At 51.6% G+C, this 12,885-nt stretch overlaps 1 protein-coding gene across 1 annotated transcript; it reads left to right on the top strand.

Annotated features, from left to right (window-relative positions):
* The first annotated feature begins 232 nt into the window (after positions 1–232).
* LOC118643979 (60S ribosomal protein L34-like) lies at positions 233–11,003 on the top strand. The gene is made up of 3 exons (XM_036282281.1): positions 233–540; positions 747–883; positions 10,777–11,003. Exons 1-3 carry the CDS (start codon positions 233–235, stop codon positions 11,001–11,003), a joined length of 672 nt encoding a protein of 223 aa, XP_036138174.1.
* The last annotated feature ends 1,882 nt before the right edge of the window (positions 11,004–12,885 follow it).

The following is a 12,885-nucleotide window of genomic DNA, read 5'->3' as shown; positions in this document are numbered from 1 at the left end:
GGCATTTAGGGCCTATTTAGATAACCCAGAGCAAGGCCAGCTCCAAACCCTTAATGTAAGCACATTTGCAAGAACCCTTTGTCCAAATAAGGTGACATTCGAAAGTTGCAAGAATAAGGACTTGATATCTTTGGGTGGCCACTAAGAAATATACTACACGTACTTTAAACAAAACAACAAAAAAGACGGCTGCTTTCATTCTCCCTGCAGTTAGTCCCTGCAGTCGGCCGCCATGTGGAGTTGCGGGAGCCAGGATCTGGCACTCAGTTCTCTGACCTGTGTGACGGCACTCACAACGGTGCAGCGTTTGACACACCATCGGAGGCTGTCCTACAACACGGCGTCTAACAAGACGAGGCTGTCCCGAACCCCTGGTGATAGAGTTGTTCACCTTTACACCAAGGAGGTTGGGGAAGCACCAGGGTCTGCGTGTGGCGTGTGCCCAGGCCAACTTCGTGGAGTTCGAGCCGTGAGACCTAAAGTCCTAGTGAGGTCGTCTGAAACGAGAAGACATGGCAGCAGGGCCTGTGGCGGGCCCAGGTGTGCCAGAGGCGTCGTGACAGGGTCGAGCGTGGGCCCAGGTGTGCCAAAGGCGTCGTGACAGGGTCGAGCGTGGACCCAGGTGTGCCAGAGGCGTCCGTGACAGGGCCGAGTGTGGGCCCAGGTGTGCCAAAGGCGTCGTGACAGGGCCGAGCGTGGGCCCAGGTGTGCCAAAGGCGTCGTGACAGGGTCGAGCGTGGGCCCAGGTGTGCCACAGGAGTCTGTGACAGGGTCGAGCGTGTTTTCCTTATTGAGGGGCAGAAAATCATTGGGAAAGTACTGAAGGCACAAGCCCAGAGTCAGAAAGCTAAAAAAAAACCCAAAAAACCTGAAGCTCCTTTGAGTAATAAAAGCAAAAAAAACAAAACCCAAAATAAAAAAAGCCCGGCTGTGCGGCTCAGTGGTTGAGCGTTGACCCATGCACCAAGAGATTGCCGGTTCGATTCTCTGTTAGGACACATGCCCAGGTTGTGGCCCTGATCCCCAGTATGGGGGTGGGGAGGCATGAAGGAGGCGGCCAATCGATGTTCTCTCTCATCGATATTTCTCTCTCTCTCTCTCTCTCTGCCTTCCTCTCTTTCTAAAATCAATAAAGAGAAAAGAAAAACACCACATTCCTTATTCTTCAGGAAAGAGAACAGAATGTATCCAAATGACCTTAATATGAGGGGGTAAAGTCAAGGGAAAGTTGAAGGTGGGCTCTGGTTGGGGATGGGGAGCGGCCAGCCTCTGAATTCTGACTTAGATCATCAGTGGGGAAATTGCTCCATTTTAAATTCCATCCATCGCCCTGGCCGGTTTGGCTCAGCGGTTAGAGCGTCGGCCTGCGGTCCTGAGAGACCCGGGTTCGGTTCCCGCTAAGGGCGCGTACCTCGGTTGCAGTTTGTCCCCGGCCCTGGTCGGTTGTGTGGGTGGTAGCCACTCGATGTGTCCCTTTCACATCGATGTTTCTCTCTCTCTCTCTGTTCCTCTCTCTCCCTCTGTTCCTCTCTCTCCCTCCCACTCTACCTGAGCAAAAAATGGAAAAATGTCCTCGGGTGAGGATAAAAAAAAAAAAATGCCTTAAACTTAAATTCCATCCATCAGTATTGTCAACAGAAGCTCACGCTCTTGGGGTCTGAAGTAGAAGTATCTTTTGACTTCTGGAGGCAGAGATAACTACTTAAATACACAATATCTTAGTGGCAGAGCCCAGCTAAAAGACTCTGCCTCCCTATGTCTTGTGACCATGAGACGAAGTTCTGGTCAAAGATCTTCAAATAAAAATTCACTGGATGGAATCTCCAGAAAAGTATCTTCAGTAGGAGACAGATACCTGGGCAGTGCCCCCATTACCCCTTTCCTTTTTTGTTTTTTCTTAATTATACCTTTTCTTTTTCTTTATTGATTTTTTTGAGAGATAGAAACATCGATGACAGAGAACATCAATTGGTCACCTCCTGCACGCCCCCCACTGGGGATTTGGCCCACAACCTGGGCATGTGCCCTGACCAGGAATCAAACTGGCGACCTCTTGGTGCATGGGTCGACGCTCAACCACTGAGCCACACCAGCCGGGCACCCCTTCTCCTTTTTATTGTTTCTGCCTGGGACTCAGATGTGATGGCTGGAGCTCTAGCAGCGGTCTTGAGCCATGATGTGATCATAAGGCTAGAAGTTAGGCACTAGAAATGGTGGAACAGAAGGATAGAAGACCTAGGCCCCTGATGAGCTATTGTACTATCTGGAGGCTGCCTAGCTCTCTACTTACTTTATGTGAGAGAAATAAATCTCTAACATACTTGAGCCACGTTAGTTAATTCTTGTTATTAGCAGTGAATCTCAGCTTCTAGCAGATACTATTTCAAAACTTTATTCCCTATTCTTTATTGACTTTTGTCATGAGTTTACTGTCTCTATAGCTTTCAGCTCACCTCACTTCTTCAGAGCCACCTTCACTGACAGGCCACCACATTTACCGTTGCTCACCCCACCCCCACCTTGTCACTCCCTATCAGGTTGCCCTCGTTGATGTTTCTTATTGCACCTTTCACACCAGCAATTACCGTAGTTCTTTTTTCTTTACTTGTTTTGTTATCTGTCTTCCTTGCTGGAGAATGTAAGCTGCATGATAGCTATTGCTAGAAGAATCCTTGGCACATGGCAGGCGCTCGATGAGTCTGTGTGGAACAGATGAGTCTGTGTGGGAACCGAGATGACACACTGGGAGTAGGTGGTGCTGGTGAAAATCTTTAGGAAAAATTCAAGAAGTTCACGTGGAAAACCTGTCAGTACAAGTGCTTAAGAGTCAGGGTACTGAGTGGGAGAGAGATGTTGACTTTTCCTAACCCTCCTCCTCCAGAGCATAAAACACACCTACTCACTGCCTGAGCAGAACCTGAATCACATTCCCTGCCCCATGGCCTCTGCTGTGGGCCTGCTGTGACCTCAAACCCTTCCAACTTCCAAGGCAGGTTCTAAATTGGTCCCATGGGGAAATAGCCTGGAGCCCCAGGAGACAGTTGTTGATTGACTGAACCCCTACATCCCTACCGGCACAGGTCCCTTCCTCCCTAGATCTTAGACAGAAATAGTTCTGGTTTCTCATGACCTGGTTAAATCCCACTCAGTCTCAGCTGCGCGGCGCACGCCTCACTCCTCCATGGGAACTTCCCTGAGTGCTGTGGTTCCCCCGAGTCCTTTCTGTCCATGTTACCACCACGCTCACTTTGATATGTCACTCATTTTTTTACTCACCTTTTCATTCACCTAAATATTCTTATTTAGGGTCCCCTCTGAGCTGAGTAAAATGCTAGTCCCTGAGTTGCAATGAGAGTGAAAATAGAGCCCGGCCGGTGTGGCTCAGTGGATTGAGCGTCCTCCCATGGACTGAGAAGTCCTGGTTCGATTCCCCATCAGGGCGCATGCTCAGGTTGCGGGCTTGATCTGCAGTAGGGAACGTGCGAGAGGTAGCTGATTGATGTTTCTCTCTCACATCAATGTTTCGCTCTCTCTCTCCTTTTCTCTCTCTCTAAAAAAATCAATAAAATGTACTTTTTTTTTTTTTTTTATCCTCACCCGAGGACATTTTTCCATTTTTTGTACAGACAGTGGGAGGGAGAGAGAGGAAGAGAGAGAGAGGGAAACATCGATGTGAAGGGACACATCGAGTAGCTGCCACCCGCACGACCAACCAGGGCCGGGGACAAACTGCAAACAAGGTACATGCCCTTAGCGGGAACCGAACCCGGGTCTCTCCGGACCGCAGGCTGATGCTCTAACCGCTGAGCCAAACCGGCCAGGGCAATAAAATGTATTTTTAAAGATAGACATAGTTTCTATTGATCATATAGTAACTGTTGAACAGATGTTTCCAGCTTTCAGTGCCTTGGTGATCACCAACTAGGATTTCAAAGAGCCCCAAAGTGAGATGACATACACCAAACAGATGCAAAGCTCCTTTCAGCCACCACCGCAGGCCAAGCACGCATCTCCTTTCCAGCATGGTGTTGGCTGAAAGGAAAAGGTTTCCCAGCCCTGGCCAGTGTGCTCAGTGGCTAGAGCGTCGGCCCATGGACCAAAGGGTCTCGAGTTTGATTCCCAGTCAAGGGCACATATCGGGTTGCAGGTTTGATTCCTGGCTCCAGTCAAGGGTGTGCAGAAGGCAATCAATCTTTGTGTCTCTATCACATCAATGTTTCTTTCTCTCTCTCTCCCCCTTCCTTCCTCCCTTCCACTCTCTCTAAAATCAATGGAAAAAATATCCTTGGGTGAGGATTAACAAAGAGAAAATGGTTTCCCAGGGGGCACAGCTGTCTAGCCCTTTGAAGGCAGCAGACCTGGGCATAGACATCTGTGGCTTGCTGAGTGTTCCTGGGGGCTGGGGCTGAGAGCAGGACAGTCAGAGGGTGCTCAGGGAGCCTCGCTTTCTGTAAGGAACTGTGAGCTCTCGTGCAGGGAAGGCATAAGCTGTTACCCCACAGGGAGGCAAGACTCAAGGTCTGGATGACTAAGGGACAGAAGGGGTGGGCATTTTGAGTCAGTCAGTGAAAGCCCATGAGCTCGCAGCTGGGTGGTCCAGAGGCCAAAGGATCACAGAAGGGTCTCAGTGGTGCCTTCAGAGGAGCAGAGGGGCTGGCTCAGCACAGATCCTGCCTGTCCTTGCTCAGCAAGAACTAACATGATCTAACCACAAGTGGTCCATCAATGACCAGTTCCATGGGCTCAACTTCAAACACAGCCAAATGGCCATTACAATATTGTTTCTTAATCTAAAATCCAAACGACCACCAGCTCTTATGAGCAGACTCTTCTACCCTTGAACTGTGTGACCAGGAAGCAGCGCCTACGTCATGTCATAGGACCAGCCAGTCCCCACATCACTCACAAGCACAGCCCTGTATCCATGGACAATTCACCTCCAAAGTGATGTCCCCAGGGGCCTTCAGGATGCCAAGGGATGATTGGATCAGCATGGATGAGCCATTGAGCAGCATTTTAATGCCGGGTGTATGTCATTGGAAATGCCCGGCCTCTTTGGCATTTGGTTAATTAGAATGTTGAACCGACCAGGCCAGGCCATGGGTGACCTTGCTGGGCAGACCTGGGGTTGTGGTTACTGAATGTATGTCAAAAACCCACCTTGTGATAATCTGCCTGTTTTTAATCCCAGCCTGGCCTCCTCCTGCCACCCAGCTCTCTCCGAGCTCCCCCTTTCCCTTGCTGTGTGCTCAGCAAAAATAAATTCATTTGGGGGATTAAGCAAAACCTAATTAAGAGGGCAAATCTCTTAGAAGAAAGAAAACCATAAACAACAGCGCATTCCAGCTCAAATTACCTGCTGCTTTAACCACCTGGACATCTACCCCTTCCGCTGGGCTTGGCAAGCCCCGGGAGTTGGCCTTTGTACCCTGTGGCTGGGAACATGTTGGCGTGGTGTTTCGTGGGCCAGTTTTCATCCAGTGTTTCACCAGGCTGTGAACTCTCAGGGACCGGTGATCAGAGTGTCAGAGCTTCTGGCATGTGCTCCACCCACACTTGCCAAGTTCCTTTGGCACGAGCAAAGGGATGCCGTGAGTCCACGGAGCAAAGACACCAAGAGTAGAGGTGAAGCAGCAGCCCTTGGGCCAGCAGGGTCCCGGGGAGATGCTGTCCTCTCCAGGTGGCCCGGGGAGGGGACAGAATGTCTTCCCACCCCGAGAGTCCAGTGAAGCCGCAGCTGGCGATCTCCCAGCCCTTAGGTCCCAGAAGAGCGCCCGCTGCTTCTGCCACCACCCCTACTGCCCCACCCCCACCTGCTATGGGTTGAACTGTGGACATTCAGAAAAACATGGTGAAGTCCCACTCCTCCGGAGCTCAGAATGTGACCTTGTTTGGAAACAGTGTCATTACAGATGTAATTAGGTAAGATAAGGTCATACTGGAGTAGGGTGGGCCCCTAATCCAATATCACTGGTGTCCTGAGAAGAAGGCCACGTGAAGACAGAGACATACAGAGAAAGTGCCATGTGAGGACCAAGGCAAGGACCAGAGTGGGGCAGCTGAAGCCACGGAACACCAAAGGGTGCTGGCCAACCGTGTGACACAGGGAGAGGCAGGGAAGGGCTCCCACGCAGGCCTCGGAGGGGCACGGCGTGCCAACACCCTGACTTTAGACTGCTGGCCCCCGGAACTGGGAGATAAGACATTTCTGTTGTGTGAACCCACCCAGCATGTGGTGTTTTGTCAGGACAGCCCCAGGAAACAAACACACACCATCTCCTGCTTATTAGGACGTTGCACCAGAGGTGAATTTACTGTGAAGTCAATGGGGCATCACATCAAGGCCCCTTCCTTGTGTGGGCTCCTGCCAAGGCCCTGCATCTCATGTTGTGTTTGTGAATTGGAGTTATTTCTCTAACAGTGACCCCCAAATTGTGTAAGATTCCGACTCTATGAGCCCGAGCTCTGCTGCTGGCCCACAGCCAAGCCCCTGGCTGCTGCACCCCAGGAGTGGCCACCACGTCAGGGCTGCCGACCCGTCTAGTCCCCACTGCTGTTTCCACGGGCAGCGCCACCAGCCTGGGAGGCTCTGGAAAGAAAGGCCAATGGTTTGTGCGTTTGTGGGGACAGAGGGCTGCATTAGAGGACTTGGGGTTTCTTCTGGCCAAGTGCTTGGAACCACTGTCCTTCAGGGTTTCACCAGTGAACAGAAGCCACTGCAGCCCCCAGACCCCTGGGTTTGAGCAGAGCCAAAGGGCCTGTCAGGAGAGCTGAGCCCTGGGCGGGGCCTGTCGCTGGGCCCGGCTGGATGCTAACCTGCTGTGCGGCTTCCCGGGCTCCACCCAAACCCGGCCTCACTGTCCACATTCAGATCAGCGGAGGTGGCAGACGTGCCCCTCAGGCCCTGCCCGCACGTGCCCACACAGCCAGGTCCCTCCTCGCACTGCGACCTCTTTCTCATCCTGTCTCCCCACTTCCTGGGAAGGGAGAAAAGACCCGAATGGAAATAAGCACGCACCCTAGAAATCACGCGAAAGAAGGTGGAGAAGGCCCGGGGAGGAAGCGTGGGGCCATGTGACCTCTGGAGGGCAATTCGTGTGGGCTGGGGCTGGGTTTCAGCATCAGAACGACAGCACTGACCAGTGGGAGGCAGCGGGTCCCTGCAGGGCCCTGCCTGGCGCCTTAGGAGCTGGGCCCCGGGCAAGTCCAGGGTCCTCGCAGGGGGAGGCCGAGCGGCTGGGTACAAGGCAAGGCTGGGGACAGCCGCTATTTACACCCAGAACCAAAGCCTTTTGGAATTTTAACAGCCAGTTAGCCAGGCCGCAGCGGACCGGCTGGCTCCAGCCCGCGAGTGGCGTGAGGAATGGGCCCATCGACAGCACCTGGTGGCCTTTCCCTCTCGAAACAGAGGTCCATACTCCCTTTTCCAGAACGGCCTCGCCAGGGAGGCCTGCCTCTGCTGCTCTGTCGCAACGGATCCACCTGCCTCCCCTGAAAGGAGGTATTGTTCCCACCTGGGCCGCCCACGGCTGGGTGGGTCGGAGAGCCGAGCCGGGGCCCAGGCCAGGCGCCCTCCCAGCCGGGCCGCGGGGTGTGGGCCTGGGGTGTGGGTGCGCGGGGAGGCGGGGCCTGGACCCGGGCGGCTGCAGAGCTGCACAGTGGGCGTGGCGCGAGCAGAACCCGCCCTCCGGCCTGGCCTCGCTGCAAGAGGTAATTACTGCTGGGAAAACTGCCCTCCGCAGCTCCCGACCCTGGGGGAGGGAATGCTCACAAAGGAGAAAGGTAGAGGGATTTTGTTTGTGTTGGTGTTTTGTGCCACACGTTAGGCGCCCTCCATCGCAGCCGTGTAAAACCAGACTCTCCTACCGGCAGTCAAAGAGCAGAGGTGGGTCCCCAGAGGGGCAGGCAGGTGGGTGAGGGCAGAACACCCGGCCTGCTGGCACCCCTGCCGGGCCCCGCCTGGCATCCGGCCTTGTCCGCAAAAGGCCTATAGAGAGGGGGACTTTGTCGTGGGATGCGGGCTCTGGGGGCGCCCCTGGGTGGCCACGCCGGCCTGTCAGCCTCCATCGCTGTCCCAGCCCTGCCACAGAACACGTGTTCTTCAGTCACCTCAACTTTTCCACTCTGCACAGGGACGGCTAGTTTAGGCTTCAGGTTGTTTTCCTGTGCAAGTCCTGGAAAAGCAAACAAGGAGGTTCCGCCGCCCTGTGCTCACAGCGATGTCTGCCGTGCCCACAGCGGCGCCTCCGGCCCAGCCGCTCCTGTGCTCATGACAGGGCTGCGACCCGCCCGGCTGGCAGGTGGCCCAGGCTCCTCTGCCCCTTCCTTCTCCCACAGGCTCTTCCCCTTCCTCCTCGTGTTTAATCCTCTCACTTTCCTCTCCTCCTTCTCACGGTGTCTTTCTCAAGAAAGAAGCAAGCTGCCGGCCAGGGTGCATAGCTGGCCACTCACGGGGTCTGAATTCTGAGCATGGTGGGCTCTACCTCAAAGCCCCTTAAAAGAGCAGCCCCTGGGCCCCAGTGTGGCTCAGTGATTGAGCATTGACCCTGCACCAAGAGGTCACCGGTTCGATTCCCGCACAGGACACATGCCCAGGTTGTAGGCCCCATCCCCAGTGGGGGGCACACAGGAGGCAGCCAATATTCTCTCATTGATGTTTCTCTCTCTCTCCCCCTCTCCCTTCCTCTCTCTCTAAAATCAATAAAGAAAAAATAAAAATAAAGAAAGAACAGCTCCTGGGACAGAGCAGGAAGAGGCCTGGGAGGGGCAGGGAGCTGGGAGACTGAACATGCAAGTCAGGTCACAGGGAATTCTTCAGCCCACACTGTCCCCTCACATACCTGCCCAGCCACTGCCATGGAGCAGGGTCATCCTAGCCTGTCAGGCTTCAGAACTGAGGGACCATCTCCGCTGTCACAGGTCACCCCACCACATCGGCTGCTATGGGCTCCGAGCATTTCAGGTTCTGAAAGCAGCGGTGTCGTCCCAGGAGGGCCCGAGGGACGTGAGGCCGCACAGCGGAGCTGTGGCAGTGCGGCTGGCCTGCTTGTCCCCCCTGCACCTCGCCGACCCAGGTCCCCTCAGCAGCGTCAACGACCTCCACCTGCCTCCGCTTTCCCACGGACTCATCAAAGTCTGGGTCATTTCTTATTGTTAAATATGTATGCCCTGAGCAATGGTACGGGAAGTGAGCACACACCAGTCACATAACTCTCGCGTGGAAACCTTTCCTTCAGTGTCTGCGGGCACAGGGGAAGCAGCTTGGCAGCCGTCCGTCTCTCGTTCCGTGGGTGTGGACCGGTGGCAGAGCCTGAGTGGGAGGAGAGCCAGCAGGAGAAAGGAGCGGGGACTGCTGTGTGACCACGTCTGCCCAGCGGGCTCACTGCGCTGGCCCCTGAGAACCTGCCACTCCACTCAAGGCTCTGCGGGCTTTAGAGCCACGGTGCGCGTGACCTTGTGTTCCGTGTGATTTGGGATTCCATGCTGGTCCTTCCTCTCAAGGAGCATGGGATCTTTGGGGAGCAATATAAACCGAACATGCATGATTCATTAGCGAGCCCCCCCCCAGCCCCTCCATAAAAGCTCGTGTGAGTGAGGGGCTTGGGGCAGGTGTGTAGCAGGAAGTTTAGAGCAGGGAGATCAGCGGGGCTGAGGTCCCTGGAGAAGGCTCTGCAGTGGGTGTCCTGGGTCATTTAGGGGAACAGCAGATGCCCAGGCACAGACAGAGACAGGGGAGAAGGGCAGGGTGTGCGGGGAGGCCTCAGAGGGGCTGCCGGTCAGCCCTGCTGCCCATACTTCTGTGTCTATTTATTGGCTCAGGAAGGATCTGCGTATTTGGATCCTGAAATCCTGGATTGGACACTTTGAGCAGGTCACTTGTTCTTGGAGCCTCAGTGTCTCATGAGGGAGACTAAGAGGTGGCAGTCAGTGCATTTGACAAACAGGAGGGGCTCGGGCACCAGATCTGGCACCAGCAAGGTCTCACCTTGGCCTAGTGTTAACCTTTTAGCTGCAAAGTCACTAGGACGTAGAGCAACAGGTGGCAGGGGGATGCTTGGGGTTCAAGGAGCAGGTTTTACAGAAGCAGTTTGTTATTTTAGCAGCCAGTGCAATTGCAGTGGTGTGTGCCAGCCAAAGACCAGCCCTGGTGATGATGATACTGGTCCTGCCAACCTTATAAGGCTATTGTCAGGATCAAATATCATAATGTCCATGAGAACACTTTGTAAACTGTCGTGGACTGCAAAAAACAATGGTCCCTGTACCTGCTATATGGTGCGGAGTAAAGGAGTCTGCTACCCGGGGGTGGGGAGCAGAAAAGCAAGTCTGCGATAATAACATAAACAGAAAAGGATCTTTTTTATCATTTATAATTGGTATTCGCTTATTTTATTTAAGCTATGTAGTTTAACATAAAGAGCTAACTATGAAAAATGTCTAATGTGTCACCTTCACAGCAAGATTATCAGCCTGAGAGCGAGGATCTTTGATTTATACTTTTTGTGTCCCCCAGACCGCTGGTTCTCAAACCCACTGGTTCTTTTCACACTTTTAACGAGTTATTGTGGAGACTTCTGTTCCAGAAGAGGATATGCAAACTTTCCTACATTCCTCACGCTAAATACAACAAAAATCACTGGACATTATATGTCAAATGAGCATAAGGAAGGTCTGAAATGAGGAGAGAGGATGGGAGAGTGGTCCAGGGCCTTGGGACCCAAGGAATGACACAGAGGTGACCTCCCTGGATTTACCTCTTGTCTCATATTATCTCAGACTTGGAGGTGAAGAAGCATCAACCCGAAAATATCAATGCTGCAGACAACAAAAACCCCAACAGAAGCCCCCTCTCTCAGCTAAAGGATCAGGAGAGCAGCAGCTTGGCCAGACAGAAAGGTCTCAGACAACAACCACTCCACTCCAGGCAAACACCACAGCCCATTGAAACCCACCTAGAGAAGCCCAGTGCGACCCCAAGTTCTACCCCCATGAGGCTGCAATGATGCACCCTAACACTCCCATGGTGGTGTCAGAAAAAGGCCAAGCGGGGAGCCAGAATTTTCATCCCTGCTACCTGTGAGCCTCCCCCCACCACACACACACACACACACACACACACACACACACATGCACACACACGGTGTCTTTGGAGACCATACGGGCCGCCTGGCAGTAAGGAGGCAACAGCCCCTCTTGCCTTGTGGGTGGTGTCAGAGGCAGCTTGGCGGAGAGTCAGGACTTGCACCACCGAGGGGTAACGAGGCCACCCTCACCATGGTGGCAGTGGGACCACATGACAGTTAACAGACAGAAATTGTTAGATTGGTTTAAAAAATGTGTAGGACACTGATAAAGCAGTGCTGAAAAGGAAATTTAGAAAAGAAGAAACGTCTCAAAGCAATAATCTAAGCTCCCACTTTAAGGACTTAAACCCAAAGAAAGCAGAAGAAAAAACTAATAAAAAAAGAACAAAGATTAATGAAATTGAAACAGAGAAACATCTGTTTTGAAATAAAGAAAATCAATGAACCAAGAGCTGGTTCTTTGAGAAGATTATAAAATTGATAAGTCTCTTAAGACAAAAAGAGAGAAGATACAAGTTACCAATATTTGGAATGAAGCAGAGGATATCTCTACAGACCCTGCAGATATCAAAATACATAAATATTATGAACAGTTGTGTGCACATAAATGTGACAACTTCGATGAAATGGACCACTTCTTCAAAAAACACAAACTACCATAACTCACTCAATATGAAATAGATCATTTGATTAGCCCTGTAACTATTAAGAAAATTGAATTTGTAACTAAATAACTTGCTTAAAAAAAAATGCCAGATCGTTTCACTGGAGAATTCCACAATTTGTGTAAAAAAGAATACAAATTCTGCTCTATCTCTTCCGGAAAATAGAAGACAGGGAACACTTTTTTTTTTTTTTTATCCTCACCCAAGGACATTTTTCCATTTTTTGTTCAGGTAGAGTGGGAGGGAGAGAGCGGAAGAGAGAGAGAGAGAAACATCGATGTGTCCGAGTGGCTGCCACCTGCACGACCAACCCGGGCCGGGGACAAACTGCAACCGAGGTACATGCCCTTAGTGGGAACCGAACCCGGGTCTCTCTGGACCGCAGGCCGATGCTGTAACCGCTGAGCCAAACCGGCCAGGGCGACAGGGAACACTTTTCAATTTGTTTTATAAAATTAGTATTACCCTGATCCCAAAACCAGACAAAAGAAGTAAACAAATCATTTTGGATCAATATTTCTCATGAATATACATCCAAAATCCTTTAAAAATATTATCAAATAGAATTTATCAATATATTTGAAAAGTATATACCCTGACTAAGTGGGTTTTTTTCCAGGAATACAAGGCTAGTTCAATATTTGAAATGGTCACTCTGAGTAACAGTTTGGCAGTTTCTTTAAAAACAAAATATGCAATTAACATATGACTCAGCAATTATGCTTTTGGGCATTTATCTCAGAGAAACAAAGACTTACGTTTACACCAAAACCTGTACCTCAATGTGTATATCTGCTTTATGTGTAATAGCCCCAAACTGAAAATGCCCAGGTGTCCTTCAGTGAATGAATGGCTAAACGATCTAGGGTACATTCATACAATGGAATACTACTCAGCAGTTAAAAAATTCAACTATTGATACATTCAAAAACCCGGATCAATCTCCAGAGAATTATGTTGAATTAAAAAAGCCAGTCCCAAAGGTTACATATCGTATAATTCCATTTATATAGCATCCTTGAAATCATAGAATTGCAGCAATGGAGGACAGACCAGCGGGTGCCAGCAGGTAGGAAAGGCATGGAGGTGGGTGGCGAGCGAGTGTGGCTACTCAAGGGCGATGAGAGGGATTCTTG

The sequence above is a fragment of the Molossus molossus genome, unplaced genomic scaffold (assembly GCF_014108415.1).
Source record: "Molossus molossus isolate mMolMol1 unplaced genomic scaffold, mMolMol1.p scaffold_m16_p_4, whole genome shotgun sequence".
NCBI lineage: Eukaryota > Metazoa > Chordata > Mammalia > Chiroptera > Molossidae > Molossus > Molossus molossus.
This window is presented reverse-complemented; position numbering and strand designations above follow the sequence as displayed.

What these genes read in the sequence shown, in the direction of transcription:
- LOC118643979 (XM_036282281.1), top strand. Translation starts at nt 233, where the DNA reads ATGTGGAGTTGCGGGAGCCAGGATCTGGCACTCAGTTCTCTGACCTGT. An exon ending in AGGGCCTGTGGCGGGCCCAG is followed by an intron (nt 541 to 746) that starts GTGTGCCAGAGG and finishes GCGTGGGCCCAG; the next exon opens with GTGTGCCACAGGAGTCTGTG. An exon ending in AAAACCTGAAGCTCCTTTGA is followed by an intron (nt 884 to 10,776) that starts GTAATAAAAGCA and finishes ATATTATCTCAG; the next exon opens with ACTTGGAGGTGAAGAAGCAT.